This window comes from Trachemys scripta, chromosome 3, assembly GCF_013100865.1.
Source record: "Trachemys scripta elegans isolate TJP31775 chromosome 3, CAS_Tse_1.0, whole genome shotgun sequence".
In the NCBI taxonomy this organism is placed as follows: Eukaryota; Metazoa; Chordata; order Testudines; family Emydidae; genus Trachemys; species Trachemys scripta.
Window position 1 is genome coordinate 78,873,893 of NC_048300.1, and position 18,700 is coordinate 78,892,592.

The 18,700-nt window shown below is 41.8% G+C and overlaps 1 protein-coding gene across 1 annotated transcript in view; it reads right to left on the minus strand.

Moving 5' to 3' along the window:
- Positions 1–18,700, minus strand: part of FAM120B (family with sequence similarity 120B) — a 90,254-nt gene that overhangs the window by 42,357 nt on the left and 29,197 nt on the right. Inside the window, exon 6 of the mRNA XM_034765165.1 lies at positions 13,004–13,096. Coding sequence (XP_034621056.1) covers positions 13,004–13,096 — 93 coding nt within the window. The remainder of the gene's footprint in view (positions 1–13,003; positions 13,097–18,700) is intronic.

Sequence of the window (18,700 nt, forward strand, 5' to 3'; positions counted from 1 at the left end):
TTATTTGCACTTTGTGGTTTTTTTTATTTTGTTCGGGCTTCAGGCAAAATTTTATTAGTAACAACAAAAATCGCATAGGCACAGTCAACAAAGAGCTTTGTTTATTTTCCATGGATGGAGAGTGAATTTTTGAACAGCAATTAATTCTATTTTGAATAATGTAGCTAGTTCACAGAGACTGCTTGGAATCTGTCAAAAAAACATTATGTCTAACAGTGTTGACAGATGAATGGGTCAAAGGACTCTGCAGTTCTGGTATGTTCAGTATTAGCTATTTTTTCCTTCCTCTTCTGGTTGAATGTAGGGGGGTAAATCTAGGGTGCTCAAAAGGAGAGTATTCTGTACTCTATGATATTTTGCCTTGCCTGATATTTGAAGCCAATCACCTAACTCAGGCCACTTTTCCCATCTATAAACACACACACACTACAAGCTGTTTTAAGACATATCACTTGGTTTATGTGGATATTGGTAGGATCAACAAGGCATGTCCTAGAAATATATTCACAGAAAAAAAATGCCCTGTTTTATGTTGATTTTATGGTATTACAAACCTATCACAAGTACATAAATTCATTTAACAGCATCCATGGCTCTGTATGGCACAGAATTCTGGGAACACCCAGGTAAACTGCGACTGTTGTTGCGATTACATTTTCTTGGTAAGAAAATATTCTCTTCCAAGAGGTGATAAAGCAATTATTTACTAAAAAAGAATTTTTATCTGAATACCTATGGAGTTGAGCTGAAAGCAGTTTTTATAATTCACTTTGTTGTATTTATTTTTTCAAACTTTTTAGCATAATATTCTAAAATAATTGTACCAAACTGAATTATTTCATGTCAATATGTAATTGTTTTCAACAAGAGCACTCAAAACAAAAGTATATTCAAACAAGTACATTTCTGTGTTTGACTTTCTGGTACATTCTAAATAGCCAAACTGATCATTTTAACATAGGACAAAAAAGGTATATTGTTCCAAAGCACATTAAAAAAAAAGTCCCATCACATTAACAACTGAGTTCTAAAGCTCTGAAAAATATTAATGCTGGAAATGGTGCCACTATAAGCACTGGGTATTTCTACATATGCCATCCGCTCCTATTATAAAACTTAAATTCATCCCAATTGTTGTATATTTCTGCATGAAGTCAGAGAAATTGTACTAAACAAACTTGCTCTAAAAGTGAGAAAAAAACAGAAGAGAGTGCTGAGAGTCTGTCAAATCTGATTCATACTTGCTTAAATGCAGTTCGCTTTAAAACACACTCTGCACATTGCATAGGACTCAAATGTCAGCCCAAGTATATTTACTTTAAACATAGTACCAGATTTCCTCTACTGATTTTTAACCTCAACTTTAAGAAGCTTTTTGTCTCCAGTGTGAATCTTTCCCCTCCTATACTTTACAGAAATCTTACAAGAACTGCCTCTCAGCTTGAAGGGACAGTATTATAGGGTGCCCCTTTTTACAACTTATTACAGCCACCTTTGTTTGGATAGTATTCTACATACATTGTGTGAAAGATAAATTATGGCAGCACTTACTGCAAAACAACTGTGAATGGCACAGGGTTAGAAAGGACACTGCAAACATGACTACTGGTGCCTCTCTTTCTCTGCAATGCCTGAAAACTTGTAATGTTGGCTCTCTGGGCTCTTTGCCAAAACCACACACCAGATTAAAATAGAAAGAATGGAAATAGGCAACCTGGGGTCCAAAATCTTAATTCTGACCTTATGTACAGCTCCATGGGAGGCCTGCGCAAAACATAATGTTTATATACCATATAAGGGGAAAGGGGGAAGCTGGAACAATCTTATGGAAAAAGAATGAATCAAAAAATCCTGTATATGAAGTGCACTTTTCAGTATTTTGAACCCATCAATCATGAAAAATAATCAAATCAGCACTTATAAACATTCCATTAGTTCTAAGAAAGTAACAATTTAATGTGTTTGTTAGTTCCGTATCCACAGCCTGGTTACTCTCAACTTCAGACAAACTATATTTTGACTGGATTTAACTTATTTTATTCAAACGATGGCTATGTTACATAAACTTATAGAGTTATTACTCTAATTAAATATTAAAAATAGATGACCTATTAGCATAATAAGCAAATTCAGGGTGGGAATTGAGAATGTATATTTACCATATCAAAGATGTAGCCTGCTTACTTACTCCTGTGCTTAACAAAGGGTTTTCTTCTACTAAAAATAATGGACTGAGACTCTTGCACAGCCTTCAGAATTGGGCCAAATGATTTGTTCAGTCCAGAGGATACAAGTTGCTCAGAAATTAATCCCCAGGTAAATGATTTTAATAAATTAAATACATGCGATTAGTCACAAAATTTTAGAGTAAAATACTGGCATCATAGATATAAATCTTTCACATACTTAGGGCTAGTCTACACTGGCAGCGCTTTAGCGTGGCTTGTGTAGTCGCGGCAGAGCGCCGGGAGAGAGCTCTCCCAGCAGTCTAGAAAAAACCACCTCCACGAGGGGCGTAGATCCCAGCGCTGGTGCACGGCTTACACTGGCTCTTTGCTGGCTGCTTTTTTCACACCCCGAGCGAGAAAGTTGCAGTGCTGTAAATTGCCAGTGTAGGCAAGCCCTAAATCAGCGGTTCTCAAACTTTAGCAACCCGAGGACCCCTGTTGATTTTAAAATTTTCCCGGATCCCCAAGCTCCCCCCTCCCCCACTCAGCGCAGGCCCCAAGCCCTGCTCGCTCCCTCCCTCCTAGCACCTCCTGCACACTACGGAAGATGTTCCGCAGTGTGCAAGAGGCGCTGGGAGGGAGGGGAAGGAGTTGATCAGTAGGGCCTGCGGGCCTCAGGGAGTACCCTCGCAGACTCCCAGGGGTCCACGGACCCCAGTTCGAGAAACACTGTACTAAATGATTCTATAGCATTCTCATAAAATTTCCTATGAGCTGAAGAAAGGAAGTTTGGCTTCAGATCTTAGAAGGCTCTTTGTTGTGTTTTAGAGTCCATATTTAACTTTCGCTTTTCCACTGAAGTTATGTCACTATGATAAACCACTTGAGCTCTGCTCCCATGGTGTATATCTTGTTACCAAAACCTTAAATTCAAATTACTTCCATGTTAGACATTGTGGTATATTCATTGCTTTTAAAACCACCACCTGATTTTAATTTATAAGATATTTAAAATTAACATATTTATTAGTGTAAAAGCTACATTAAAATGTATTGAAACTATTACATTAATATACTAGAAAAGCAATTGCAGTTACTCTCAAAGTAAAGTGCTTTAACATGAAAGTCACTTGAACTACAATTCCCAGAATGCTCATGTTACTGACAATTATGAATACTTTACAAATAATTCTAATTATTCTATCTATCTAGGTACGAACATGGCCTCCATCACCACAGTATTTGAGCAATTCACAAACATTAATGAGTCTATCTTCACACCAGCTTTGTAATTGTAGCCTCATTTTACAGATAGAGAATTGAGGCACAGGAAAATTAAGTGACATTCCCAAATTCACACAGGAAATTTGTGATACTCAGGAACTGAACCCAGATCACCCGAGTCACAATACAGTGCACAAGACTACCCTTCTTCTCTCACATGTCAATCCATAGATTATGACTTTATGTAAGAAGTACTATTTTTAACAATTACGCTATGGCTGTAGTCCACCTGAGTGAAAAAGAATGTTATTTCATGAGTATTTTAAATGGAAGATTTAGTGAAGCAAGGCTAAGCAGTTCTGACATCTAAACACACAAAGACCAAGACCATATTCATCCAGTAAAATGCAACACAATCATACATAACATGAGGATTTTTTCTGTAAGAGGTTTTGTGATTGATGGAGAGAGTTACAGTCTGTGAGAGGGGATGGTATTAAAGGAAAAAAGGATGGCAGGATTATCAAGGAAGGACCAGAGAGAGAGACAGAGATTTACAGCCAGCTGCTGCTGTGGTTAGAACAAGGATCTGAGACAGCAGTGGCATCACCCTGCCTCCTTTTATACCCTCACCCTCAGAACATTCAGGAACATAGAGGGCAGAGGTAGGAGGGATGAGTAAGTATTCGAACAGGCACTGCTATGAGAAGGTCACATCATTTGAGCTGCAATGGCTGATGCATCCCACAAACAGGAATATGCAGAGCCTGAGGATGCTAGAAGAAATGGAGGAACATTCCAGCAGCTTCCAATTTAGGAAAAGTCCAAGTCCAGCACAAGATTAGGGAAAAATGACATTGTTTTAAAATGCTACATGAGAACTATTAATTGGCTGTTAGTCTGGCAAGGATTTAAACATGCAAGGCAACATATCTGTATATGGTAGCTGCTAATAAAGGAGGACTGTATATCATTAGTGCTCAAGACTTCAGCCATTTGTCTAACAGCAAGGCTACTGGTTAAGGACTCACATATGTAGGAGAAAAATTTAATTTCAATGTCACAATGTTCAGGGCCTGTCTACACTTAAACGCTGCAGTGGCACAGCAGCACCACTGTAGCTGTGCTGCTGTAGTGCTTCAGTGAAGATGCTACCGATGCTGATGGGAGGGGTTCTCCCGTTGGCATAGACAATCCACCTCCCCGAGAGGCGGTAGCTAGGTTAATAGGAGAACTGTCCTGTAGATTTAGCTCTGTTTACACTGGGAGTTAGGTCAGCTTAACTGAGTCGGTCTGGGGTGTGGATTTTTCACACCCTGAGCAATGTAGTTATACTTCTCTAATTTCCTAGTGTACACCAGGCCTCAGAGTTGGCAGGGTTTTCCAGATTCTGTTCAGCTCTGCAGTTCCCAAAGGAAGAGAAAACTCTTCCATAATCAAGTTCCAGATGAAAATTCCAGACCCCTCTTATTTTGAGCAGAGGGTGCCTCTCACAGTGGAACAATGTTTGTAACACACCATTCTCTGTATGACAGTGGTCTTCAACTATTGTACTGGTGACCCCTTTCACACAGCAAGCCTCTGAGTGTGACCCCCCCTTATAAATTAAAACACTTGTTTATATATTTAACACCATTATAAATGCTGGAGGCAAAGTGGGGTTTGGGGTGGAGGCTGACAGCTCACAACCCCCCATGTAAAACCTCATGACCCTCTAAGGGGTCCCAACCCCCAGTTTGAGAACCCCTGCTGTATGAAGATGGGGGAAGGGAAAGAAAAGAAAGAACTGGGACATAGTGCTGACTTGTTACTGAGCCTGTATATATTTTTAAGTACACTTGTAGGAGCACAAGACAATACATTTATAAACTCGCCCCATGGTCAGTCTCTGTAGGAATTAATATGGTCTCAGTCATGGCTCCAAACATCAGAATAGAACTGTGCAGCTGCACTGTGTGGTTCCATAGCAAAATGACAAAATTCTTCCCTGTGTCCTGACCACAATGGGAGCCATGTACAACATCCAAGAGCAGTATTTGTCCCAAAAGATTAAACTGCTCACACAAAGTAACATCTAATTCAAACAGAAGTAATGTGAGAGCAGTTTACAAAAGTACATAAAAGTACTCCTAAGCATCCCTATAAACATAAAAAAGTCAACACTTTATGTTCATGCTCTATTTGCTTTATGTTTTTATTGAATGACTGTGATAGATAATATTAGGCTTCAGAGCACATCAAAATTCCAAATGTTAAGTACTATACTATATGTAATAGGATTTCTACATGGGAAGAAATGCTTTATTTTTGCTAGGAGCCACACTGCTTTTAACTCATTGTATGCGTTCTCTCTTATGTTATGCAAATTTAACGTTTGCTCTACAATACAACAATTCCTTGATGAACTCAGCAGAAATGAATTTTTAAAAGTTTGGACTTCAGCAGTTAGGACAGACAAATAATGACAGGATACAGGGCAAACTGAGCATTTTTGGAATTCCAACTCAAATACACCAGTGATCAATGGGCAATGACACAAGGCACACTACACACAAGTGGCTCATTTACTTTGTTATCAAGAGAAGGCGTTTTCAAAAGTGTGCCCTGGCCTGTTCAAAGTAACAAAGCATTCCACAGGGGTGTGAACAGATTATCAGGATCTGGAATAAGGCTCCACCCACTCCCATGCCTCCTCCCCTTGCATTTTATCTGTATCCAAACCTCCTAAATAGGAAGACCCAAGACACACCCTGTTTACCTCTAAATAAAACCCAAACTCCAGAGTGATTAGAAAATAATAGACACAAATACTCTGACTGTGCCACAGGGCATGTTACAACATCAAGTACCTTTAAAATTCTTTGCAATTAGCTTTAAAGTTCTTACATTATCACATATGAAAGAGACCTGAAGAAGAGGTCTGTGTAGCTCAAATGCATGCCTCCTTCACCAACAGAAGCTGGTCCCATAAAAGATATTACCTCACCCACCTTGTATCTCACATATGAAAGAGGCATAATTCATGTTACTCCATTATAATATATCAAAGGTTAACATCTGGTAAACTGTTTTTATACATGTTGATTGAAAAATATGAGAAAAAATAAAAGTTACCTATTTGCTTTTATAAAGAATGTCTCAGTGAATCCAGGTTACAAGTTTCATAAATGTTATTGATTTGATTCTTAACAGCTCACTTGAGTCTCCAAAACTCAGTTATTCATTAAGGTCTTTTGCCATAAATATAAGTATTAATAATACTTTGCATGTCTATATGCCTTTTACTGAAGGATCTCAAAGCACTTTACAAACATTTATTAATTAAATTTAACAATACCCATGTGAGTTAAATAAATATTGTGACAATCATTTTGCAAGTAGGGAAGCTGAGGCATGGAGAGATTAAATGACTTGCACAAAATTATTATTTACTATTTCTGTTACCATAGGGTCTATAAGCCCCAGTCGTGAACCAGGACACCACCATGAGCAAGATGCTGTACAAACAATGAACAAAAGGATGGTCCCTGCACCAAAAAGCTTACAGTTTAAGTACAATATGAGAAACAACAGATGGATAGACAGACTAGTACAAGAAAACAATGAGATAATATTGGTCAGCAAGATAAGCTGTGGTCTTAACAAACCAGCAGCCTAACTTCTGTCAATTTTTTTGTAGACATCACTGCAAAGGAGTTTAAAGGAGGGATCTGAAGGAGAACAATGAACTGGCTTTGCAGATGTTTACAGGGAGTACCCTCCCAAGCGTAAGGGACAGCACTGTTGAGAGTACAACGGTGCTTGTTTGAAAATTTAACAAGAGGGTGATAGAGGCTGGCATCACAGGCCAACTGACCAACTGGAGGCAGGTCTCAGCCTTTCACTACTAAATGAGAGATGATAGGCAGAGTGGGGACAGGCTATGAAGGGCCTTGAAAGTGAAGACAAGCCATGGTTGATACGATACAGAAATGGCACAAGTAATCAGTGGCACAGCTGAGAAAGGAACCTGAAAATCCATACGTTTACCATCCAGTTCCTTGCAATGTATACTGTATATGACTGACTGTTTTTCCTATGTGATCACCCTACCACAGGATATCAAACCAATATTTCAACACAAAATTCTAGACTATAACCCATACTTCGTATGTTTGTAGTGCTTAGCATAACAGGGCTCTGATCCTGATGGTCACCTCTATAAATATTAGTAAATCTTAACTATAGGAACTGCTATTGCTCTGCTAATAATATACAATTTGACCTCAGTACTTCATCTACCATTGGTTAAGTGTTGCATATAGACACACTCCAGGGAGGGATAGCTCAGTGGTTTGAGTATCGGCCTGCTAAACCCAGGGTTGAGAGTTCAATCCTAGAGGGGACCGCCTAGGGATCTGTGGCAAAATCAGTACTTGGTCCTGCTAGTGAAGGCAGGGGGCTGGACTCGATGACCTTTCAGGGTCCCTTCCAGCTCTATGAGATAGGTATATCTCCATATAGTATTAGTACATCTCAGGCAGATTTGAATAAAAAAATCAATCATTGCAGGACATATTTTCAGTGTTAGTTTATACTTTCATTCTCTCTTCCAAATTTTAACTAATAAAGTCAAACAAGTACTTTAAAGCATTTCTGTGGATTTTTCTGATTACAGTAAAGGCCCTGCCCACAAATCACAAAAACAGAACTTGTGTCTAAAGGATTCCACAACACCTCAAACACTGTCCTGTTTCCCTAGATACTGCACTATTGGATCCCAAATGAGGGTCTTTACAACACTGGAAAATGTAAAACAACATGTGATTCTTTACAAGTAGGCTAACACTTTAGTACAAATGGTGTAACAATGCATTATTTTGTACTGTGTCTTTCATACAATTTGTATTCGCAAATGTGTTATAGTTCTCAGAAAAACAGACTCTCTTGTTAGACAGGAATGTGCATTCAAGCATTTCCTTTAGATATTAAAAAAATAATTTTTTAACATGGCATGTGGAATTAAACAATTTTCTGTCTAACATGATCTGAAATAGACTAGACGCTACCATCCCCAATTCAAAGTATAGAAAGAGAACTTAGTTATTTCTGACTGCAACTTATGGGAATAGTGATTTTATTTTTCATCTCAGGTATCTCATAAAAGCTCAGCTGATTTTTTTCAAAATTCCATACAAAGGCCCCCAATCCTGCAACTGACCGCATGTGTTCACCCCTCCTCCTGCACTAGTCAACCAAATTCATCTTTATATTTAGACCTAGCATGGAAAATTTCAACCTGAAAGGAACTTTTTTGAGACAGCTATGAGCAACTGGAAACGTGGGACTATTACGGAAACAATTCAATCTTAACTGCAACACTGGCTATGATGGTACTTGGCACCCTAACCCTAACCCTTTCATCCAATAATCTCCAACTATTTTACCATTGTTATTTAATTACAGTACCCTTGCAACATTCATGTGAAACAGATATGTATTAGCACTATCTTTTAGGCCTTGTCTATACTACAAAGTTTTTTGTCGTAAAAACAGTGGATGCGTACACACTGCGATGCGACTTTTGGCAGCAAAAACGCCCTGTTTTGGCGACAAAAGAAAACTACCCCGACAAGAGACATAAGGCTTTTTGCACACAATTTTTGTTGACAAAGTGCCAATGTAGACACCATGCTTGATTTTATCGCTTTAATTGGCCTTCAGGTGTCCCACAATGCCACTTGTGACCACTCTGGTCAGCAGTTTGAACGCCACTGCCCTGCAGCCAGGTAAACAACCATCCACCCCTCCCCTTTAGAAGCCTTGGGAATTTTTGAAATTCCATTTCCTGTTTGCTCGGCATGGAGAGGTTTCATCGCATCTTCCCAGGTGACCACGGCAAGTTATTGGTGCAAACGCTCTCCCGCTTGGACCACTGCGGAGCTGCTCAGTATATGGGGAGAGGAGGCTGTGCAGTCCCAGCTATGCTTGAGCCGTAGGAATTTTGATACCTACAGGTAGATTTCTCGAGGCTTGTGCAAAAAGGGCTGTGATTGGGACATGCTGCAGTGCAGAGCAAAAATAAAGGAGCTAAGGCAGATGTAACATAAGGTGAGGGAGGCAAAATGTCACTCCAGTGCTGCACCTAAGACATGCCAATTTTATAAGGAGCCGGATACTATCCTTGGTGGCGACCCACCTCCACCACCAAGAGCCCTGTAGATACTTTGGCAGGCCTGGAGGCAGCAGAAAAAGGACCTAATCCGGAGGATGAAGTCATTGATGAAGAGGTGGAGTTAGACGACGATGTGGAGCTCCCAGCGGGGTCACCCAGTGGGGCAGGCATCCAGGAACTGTTCACCACTCCAGAGGTGTCTAGCTAATCTCAGCAGTTGTTCTCCAGTGAGCAAGAAGCAGGAGAGGAGATGCCTGGCTGTGGTTTGTGTAGCGCGAAGATGGGTTCAGGGTATAGAAAGGTACAAGGCTGGCTGTGTTTCTGTGTGCTGAACATTTTCCTGTGAAGCTAATCAGTATGGCAGAACAAGGTGTTGATGCACGCCAAATCTCACTGGAATCCTCCAGAGAGATCTCTAGGAAAGTTTCCTGGAGATACTTGGTAATCCTCTGCCGAAGGTTCATTGGCAGAGCTGCCTTGTTCCTCCCCTCATTGTAAGAAACTTTCCCGCACCATTCAGCAATCACTTGTGCAGGTACCAAAGCGGCATAGAGGTGAGTAGCATAGGGACCAGAGCAGAAACAACAAGCATGTAGTAGATGTACCCTCTCTTCCCTGCTTACCTCAGAAGTGAGATATCTGCTACAATGACCCCTGCCTGTGGAAAAGTGTGGGAGAATTTTAAATTTTTTTCCCCTAGTTGGTTGCACTGCAACCCTTGCAGAGTGCTCTTTTCCCCACGTAGAGCGCCCCCCACCCCAGCCAACACTCACCATGCTTTGGGTGTTCGCAGAGATGTGTGCTTTCCAAGGCTCAGTGAGAAAGAGATTGTTATGTTACCAGAGGTGTATTTTACTGAAATGTTTCAATGCTGTGCATTAATTTAATAATCATGCTTCTGTGAATTGTTCCTTCTGCTTTGGCAGATGTGGCCTTCAGGAACATCCCCCCGCCCACCAAGAGATTACGCAATGTACAACATGTGCCTATGACCATGGGAATATTATCCTCACTGAGGTCTAACCTGCCATAAAGGCATCGCCAGCGCGCCTTTAATCTGCCAAAGGCATTTTCCACTCTCATCCAGCACCTACTCAGCCTGTTGTTGAACAGCTCCTTAGTGCTGTCCAGGTTTCCAGTGTAAGCTTTCATGAGCCACAGCTATAAGGGGTATGCCGGGTCTCCCAGGATCACTATGTGCATTTCAATATCCCCCACTGTAATCTTCTGGTCTGGAAAGAAAGTCCCCGCTTGTAGCTTTCTAAATAGGCCAGTGTTCCTGAAGATACGTGCATCATGCACCTTCCTGGACCATCCTGCGTTGATGTCAGTGAAACGCCTACAGTGACCCATAAGCGCCTGCAACACCATGGAGAAGTACCCCTTCTTATTGATGTATTCCTGTAACCTGCATGACGATACAATCTCACCATTCAGTGCTTGTTTCCCGAGCCCAACAGCGATGGTCCACTCTCTGCAGCTGTTCTGTGAATGCCAAAAGCAATTGAAAGTTGCTCCTATCCATATCATACAGCCTGTCAGGCAACTGGGAGTCTTCTTCAGTTAGGAACTTTGTGATTAACTGCGCTATCATCCACGATGTCCTCATGACAGTTATCAGAGCAGTGCAGGATCCATCCCTTCTCACAAAGATGCCAGCATGCACAGCAAAGAAGGAATGTCAAAAAACGCCATGAAAGAAAGCCAGAAGCCCATGGAATGCTGAGACAGAAAGCGATGCATCATGGGACATTCAGCCCTGTCGCAAGATGTGCCACGATCTGCTCCGCCTTCCCACAACACCTAGCGACAGAAGGTGTCAAGCAGGACTGTGGGATAGTGTGATCTGCGTTGACCCACCTACCCGTTAGGGGGCGGTGGGGAGCTATGAGGTCACTGGCTGGCCTGGGTCACGCCTCTGTCAGCGGGGAATTAGCGGCGGGGCGGCCGCCAGCCAGAGTCTGTAGCGCGCCCCTCAGGCAGGGGAGCGCCGGCTAAGGTCAGTAGCGCGCCCCTCAGGCAGGGGAGCGCCGGCAAAGGTCAGTAGCGCGCCCCTCAGGCAGGGGAGCGCCGGCAAAGGTCAGTAGCGCGCCCCTCAGGCAGGGGAGCGCCGGCAAAGGTCCCGGCGTGGCTCGGCCGGGTAGGGGAACGCAGGCCCACCCTACACCACTGCGTTCCAGACGAGGGTCCCGCCACTGGATCAGCAGCGTCCTTCCGCAATACAGACTCACCACTGTGCAGCTCTGTCCCTGGGCTACTTCCTACCCGATTGCTCGTCCGAATCCCTCTGGTCCCGCCGGTGCGTCGGGGTAGTCCGCTGCTGGCAGCTCCAGCTCCCCTTCAGGCTCCTCCAGTTCCTCTGGGTACTCGGCAGCGGGCAGTCCTGGCAGCCCCAGTCCGTCCTCCAGGTGGGGTCTCCACTGGTCCAGGGCCTCCCCTGGCGTGGCAGCAGGGTCTGAAGGGAGCAGCCCACGGTCTGCGTCTGCCTCCCTCCCTGGTGCTGCCCTAACTGAGCTAAGGGTCCCGCCCTTTATACTTCCTGTTCCACCCCTCCCCTTCCGGGGGGTGGAGCAAGCTTGGGCTGGCCCCGCCCACTCAGGCTGAGGGAAAGGCCCTTTACCCTCAGGTTCGGAGGGCAGCCACCCTGGCCCCCTACAGATAGGTACCCACAGTGAACTGCTCACACTGTTGATGCTAGTGCCCTAAGGCCTGGTCCACACTAATCCCGCACTTCAAACTAAGATACGCAACTTCAGCTACGTGAATAACGTAGCTGAATTCGAAGTACCTTAGTTTGAACTTACCGCGGGTCCAGACACGGCAGACAGGCTCCCCCGTCGACTCTGCATACTCCTCTCGCAGAGCAGGAGTACTGGCGTCGACGGCGAGCACTTCCGGGATCGATCCGGGATCGATTTATCGCGTCTAGACAAGATGCGATAAATCGAACCCAGAAGATCGATTGCTTACCGCCGGACCCGAAGGTAAGTATAGACGTACCCTAAGTGTGGACATGCTCTGCTGACAGAGGGAGTGAGTGTGAACATGCATTACCAATTTTTATTACAGCGCTTTTTGAGTGTCGATATAATTTTTGTTGACAAAACTCTGTAGTGTAGACAAGGCCTAAAATGGGTAAACTAAAAGAGGTTAAGTCATTTGCCTAAGATCACATGGCAAATCAGTGGCAGAGCTAGGAACAAAATCTAGATCTTCAGATGCCCAGTCCTGGTTTCAAATCTCTAGAAAATGCCCTTTTACATTTAACACTATATGTCATTAATGAACACAAATGAACCGACAAATTATAGAAAATGAAATGCCTGTAAATGTTACACTGACACTCAATTCCCAACCCTTGAGTGAGTAACTGTAAGAGAAGAATGCTCAAAAAGAAAACCACACTTTGTTTACCCTGGTTATCAGCATTATGTTAGCAGATCAGTCATGTCTTTACCTGCAAACCTGCTAGCTGAGCAGCTGACTTCCCCTGAAGGCACAGAGTGTGAGCCACAAATGCATTCAAGTCCTCCAGAGAGAGACTGTCCACCTGAAACAGGGATAAAAAAAATCTGAGCTGTGAGCTATGGAAGAAAAACCATTCTGCAAATTGGTCTTTATCACTGTGTAAACACATACACACAAAATGAGTAGGGCAGTGGTGAAGGAGTGACATTCCAACAACCAGAATTTAGATAAAGAAAAAGAACACGGTACTTAATTTCACAACTCCATTTGTGTAGCTTTGTATTATTTCCACTCTCCACAACTCTACCCAAAAGCTAACTTTCACATTCTCCCTCTTCTTTTTCTTTTAGGACCTTGATAAGTAGTACCAACAGGATATCTACCAGTAACCACAATACCAAAAGTGTTCCAATAATGATGCTACTTCAGAGGTATAAAATATCTTTACAGTACAAAATCACTCTACCACTAGGATCCCAAAATGAAGACTAATTGAACCAGCATAGTTGACGGGTATGAAGATTTATCTTCAGTACAAATGCTCTACTGACCATCAGTAGAAAGATATAAAAAATTAGCTACATCTTTAAAAAATGGGTGTGTCAGTAAAAATGACAAAAATTTCTTACTTCAAAGTAAATTTCCAGGTTAGATTAATCCTTGGTTGTTTTTTTGGTGGGGAGGGAGGGGCAGGGTTGGATTTTTTTTGTGGAAGGAATTTAAATTTTTTAAGAAAATTGGGGAAAATCACCCTCTTATGAAAAACAACCCAAACAATAGAGGAAAACTCTGAGTTTCATCTAGTTGTTTTCATCAGATGTTTCTATAAGGGAAGGAGAGGTGGGGTCTGCCCACCCTGGAAGAAGCAGACGGTGTGACTCCCTGAAATCCATGGGTCTCTGGAATCTGACAGAGGCAAAGGGCCATCTGTGTGGAAGCCCTATGGTTTTGCACCAGCAACTGCTCCCCCACACTCCCTGTGCTCTTTCTGCAGCATGGATCCAACTAAGTTATTATCTCCTACTTCTCCCCCAAAAGAATGCAGACTTAACCTGTGCATATATGTCAATGCTGAATATTTGCTAATATTGTTGAGGTTGTAATAAGATTTTGATTATACTGTGAAGGAGATCCATGTGATATGTACAATGTTTCTCCTTATCAGCTGGAAACAGAAGGAAGTTTTCTGTGAATATATGGAACCTGCATTGTCAGTGCAAACATGCTGATTAGAGATTCAGGTAAAGTTAAGAGGTATTCCATAATTTGGCATTTCCTTGCTTTTAAGGGTTTTCTTTGGGGGAGGGGGACGTTACACTTATCCAACCACGATCCATTTTAAACAAAGAGTTTGTTTATGGAATTAATACTGTTTTATTAAATTTCAGAGAGAAGTGCAGGAGGGGGAAAAGGGCAGATAAGTCAATGGGAAAGAACCAGGGAAGAGGAGAAACACAGAGAGAAGTCTTCTACTGTAACTTCATTTACTCTTCTTAGATGATAAAAAATGTTTAATCCACCCACCCTCGATAAAAATGACACCATCATAAATCTGGAAGACTTTGCATTAGGGACTTCTGTTGAACCCCCCTTTCCCCATTCAAAACCCTCTTTCTTTGGAAGGTCTTAAACCTTGCACAAAGCAGGATTGGGTCATAGATATCAGAATAGTGTAACATTGCAAAGTACTCCTGCCATTCATTAACTCCACTCAAGCGTAAGTTATTGATTGGCTGCTAAAATCTGATGATAATCTTACCAACCCCAAATTCACCCTCCCCTATTTTTATTTTCAAGGCAGGTGATACCTTTGTGTAAACAGCAGCAAGGGAAAATTACTAAACCTGAAAACCCTAGTATGTGCAGCCAACAAAAAGAGTGATTTTTAACTACAGAACATTTATTAATTTTGTTCTAAAAAAAGGAGCCCCCTCAATAAACCTCTCTATTTTGCTTTTTGGTGGCTGTATTTTTTATTGTGATACACACAATCAGCCAAAGAACTTAAGAGCTTATTCAAATGTCAAAATACTCATTTCTAAGAAACACTTTATTTAGCATTTCCTCCTGATTTGATCAAGCATTTATCACACACCCAGTATCAGAGCATTTATAATTTCTTAATAGCCTCAAAACTAAGTCTGGCTTCACCTACCCCAAAGACTGTTCATGACTTAATCTCATTTGTCCTATTCAGATTTTTAAGAGTAGATGTACCACTTGGATCTTTATTTTTTAACATTTTATTCTTAATTCAGAGACGTTTAATTGGTGCTCACACACAGAGGAGTGCTGCACTTTGTTTTCTAAACTAGTACTGTTGATTTAGAGAGACAAGGTGGATCAGATATCATCTTTTATTGGGCCAACTTTTGTTGGTGAAAGAGACAAACTTTTGAGTTTACGCAGAACTCTTCTTCAGATTTGGGAAAGGTACTAGTGTCACAGCTAAATGCTAGGTGGAACAGATTGTTTAGCATAATGAGTTAATACACGTAGCAATAAACCATTCAAGATGAAATGGGCAGTTAACACCTCTGCAGTCATAGGACAAATGAGGGGGGTTAGTGGATTACAGATTGTTGTAATGAGCCTTAAATCCAGTGTCTTTATTGAGTCCATGATTTTTAGTGTCTAGCAAAGTTATGAATTTAAATTCCCAGGCTTGTCTTTTGAAGGTGTTGTGCAGATTTTCTTTGAGGATGAGGACTGAGCGGTCAGATAAGGAGTGAATGTTCTGAGAACCATGTTCACCACAATTGATATGGTGTTTCTGTCTGTGTGATAAATGAAGGGGGGGGAGAGGTTGCTCCCTTTTACGGACATCCAGCCAGCCAGCAGCTAAAATCCCTCTTAGTAGCTGTTCTCTAATTGCTCTACCTGTAAAGGATTAAAACAAGACTCCCCTTTTATAGGTCTGTGGGTGTTCTCCCGGGGAGAACCGAACAGGGCAACATCTATGTTGGAAGAAGCTTGGGGCCAGGTATCATACCTAGAAACTATTCATTTGAAACCTCAGATATGTAAGTATATCAGGAAATGTCTAGGAAGACACAATTAGGTTTATCTCTTTTTATTTCTTTATGGCTCTGGACTCCTCTGTGCTAACCCCCGGTGCTTTTGTTTTGCTTGTAACCTTTAAGCTGGACCTCAAGAAAGCTCTTCTTGATGCTTAATCCTTGTACACCTCTACCTCGATATAACGCTGTCCTTGGGAGCCAAAAAATCTTACCGCTTTATAGATGAAACCGCGTTATATCGAACTTGCTTTGATCCGCCAGAGTGCGCAGCTCCCCCCACCCTCCCGGAGCACTGCTTTACTGCGTTATATAAGAATTCGTGCATTTGGGTGGTGGCAGCATCTACCCATCCAAGGTCAGAGAAAAGCTGTAACCTTGGGAGTTTAATACAAGCCTGGAGTGGCCAGTATTAATTTTTAGAATCTTTGTGGGCTCCCACCTTCTGCTCTTGAAGTGCCAGAGTGGGGAATCAGCCTTGACAGTCTATCATCATTTTTGTGTGTGACTTCATTTGAGAGTGTAATGGTCATCTCATTTCACCCACACTGTTGTTATTGGGGCATTAAGTGCACTGGATGACGTACACCACACGTTCTGATAGGTGTGTGTAGGACCCATGGATCTTGAAAGGTATGTGGTGAGGGGTACAGATCACCATAGAAATGGAGATAGATACAAAACCTACTGACAGTTGTTCTGGCAGGGTCTGGGCCACTTTGAGTTGGTGTTGCCTGGTCTGTGCGGAGCTTGCTTCTGATGATGAACATGTCAACATGTTAGGGGATTGTTTGAATGCCAGAAGAGGAGATTTGAGAAAGATTTATTTCAGCATGTGGTGCCCATAGAGCATGGGTATTAATTGTTTAACGATACACCATATGAGTTCCAAGGTGGGGTGGTAGGTGACAATGAGGGGCATGCAATCGGAGGGTTCCCCCTCCCCCCAGTATTGAAGAAAGTTGTCTCGGGGTATCTGAGTGGACCGTTACACTGTTGATTTATGCAGTGAAGCTTCAGTCTTTGACAGATTCTTTTTGCTCTTGCTTAAAACAGCCTTCTTAAAGTTTTCATTAAATACATGAAAAATAAATACTGAGAAAGCCAGTCAGTCAATCCATATGCTGGTGCTTACAAAAGTTAAAGTTACAAGCACGAACAAAGGCACAGGTGACCATAAGCTATTTCCTTCTGTTGCCTTTCTTGCTGCAGGCATTGGAGAGATACAGTTGGGAAACTGGTGTCTTTTTTTCTCTCTTTAAAATTAACTTTCAAATATAACTAAAAAACTTCTAAGCAGTTATATGCCTTAAAACATATAGGTCAGGGTGTTATACTGAACCGTCATGGGTGCAGATCCATCTGATCCCCAGTGGGAGCAGAAGGTGACAGTTAATGGCGAAACAGTCACTGGATGGAGATACTGGGACTGTGAAGACTATAGATCGGGGTGGGCAAACTGGAAAAAAGGAAAAAAAAAAAAAAAAAAAAAACCTTAACAGCGACTATCTGTTTCTATGGCTACTCTAGGCCTTCTCATCAGCTCCCATAACTTCTTCACACCACCTCGTCAGCTCCCCCAGTTCAAAACCAGGATGAATGGCCATAGCAATTCTCACATGCAAATACAAATTCTTATCTGACTGTAATAAGAAGTGATGTACGTATTTCTGCTGTTACTCTAAAATATTTGCTGCTTATGTACCTAAAACAATGAAAACCAAAAGAAATTTAGAACTGAATATATGAATTCATTTTATCCATTTCTAAGAGATTTTTAACACATTCTTCACAATTTTAGTCACCTTTTAAAATAGTGAACTCACAAATATATTTTGCTTTATTAGTGCAACAAGAAAATATTGGCTTAATCTAATTTGATTAGATTTTCTGTTATTTCCTGTTTCTGTGAACTCTCTTTTGATTAAAATATAATTTGTTTTCTCTGACTTTCATTTTCTTAGCAGTGGGCTTTTATTTGTATGTGAAAATAGGATCTTCCTAATTTTCTTGTACTCTCCTCAGCCACATGAATTAACCCAAACTAAGATTTCTTCACTTGGAAAGAACATGTGGGAATTGTACAAATGTGTGCCATAGCCACTTTCCCCCTCCCTTTAACTGGTTGCATTTACAGTACAGATTCTTAATGAGAAAGTACAAAGGCACATGCTTAAGTGCTTTGCTGAATTGGGGCTGACATGATTTTGACTGTGTTAACTATGTATCACTCTATCCTGGATACCCTTCATACATTGCATACTAATATCCGTAGGGGTTTTTTTGGGTAGGACTAAGGGACGGGAGAGCAAAATAATCTCTGAAGAAACTTAGGCTCCTCTTCCTCTTGGTCAGGAAACACAATTTTTAAAAAAAATCCTGTGTCACAATTTTGCTATTAACTGCACCTTTGACCCCCCGCACCTCTGGGTCTTCTCTGAGGGCAACCTCTTTAGGTTTCCAGGTCCCAGCTGTTCACCTCTTTTGGGCAGAGACCTGTGTCTCCTTCCCTCCAGACTGAAGGTTTAGGCTTATAGTCCCTCTGCACCTCACTGTGGTTTCCCCACCAGGTCTAACTGAGGCCTGGCACCTCTGGTTAACCTCTCTCCAGGGGCTATAACAGTATATACAGTTTATCAAAAAACCTTAATGAAGCAAGCACATTTATT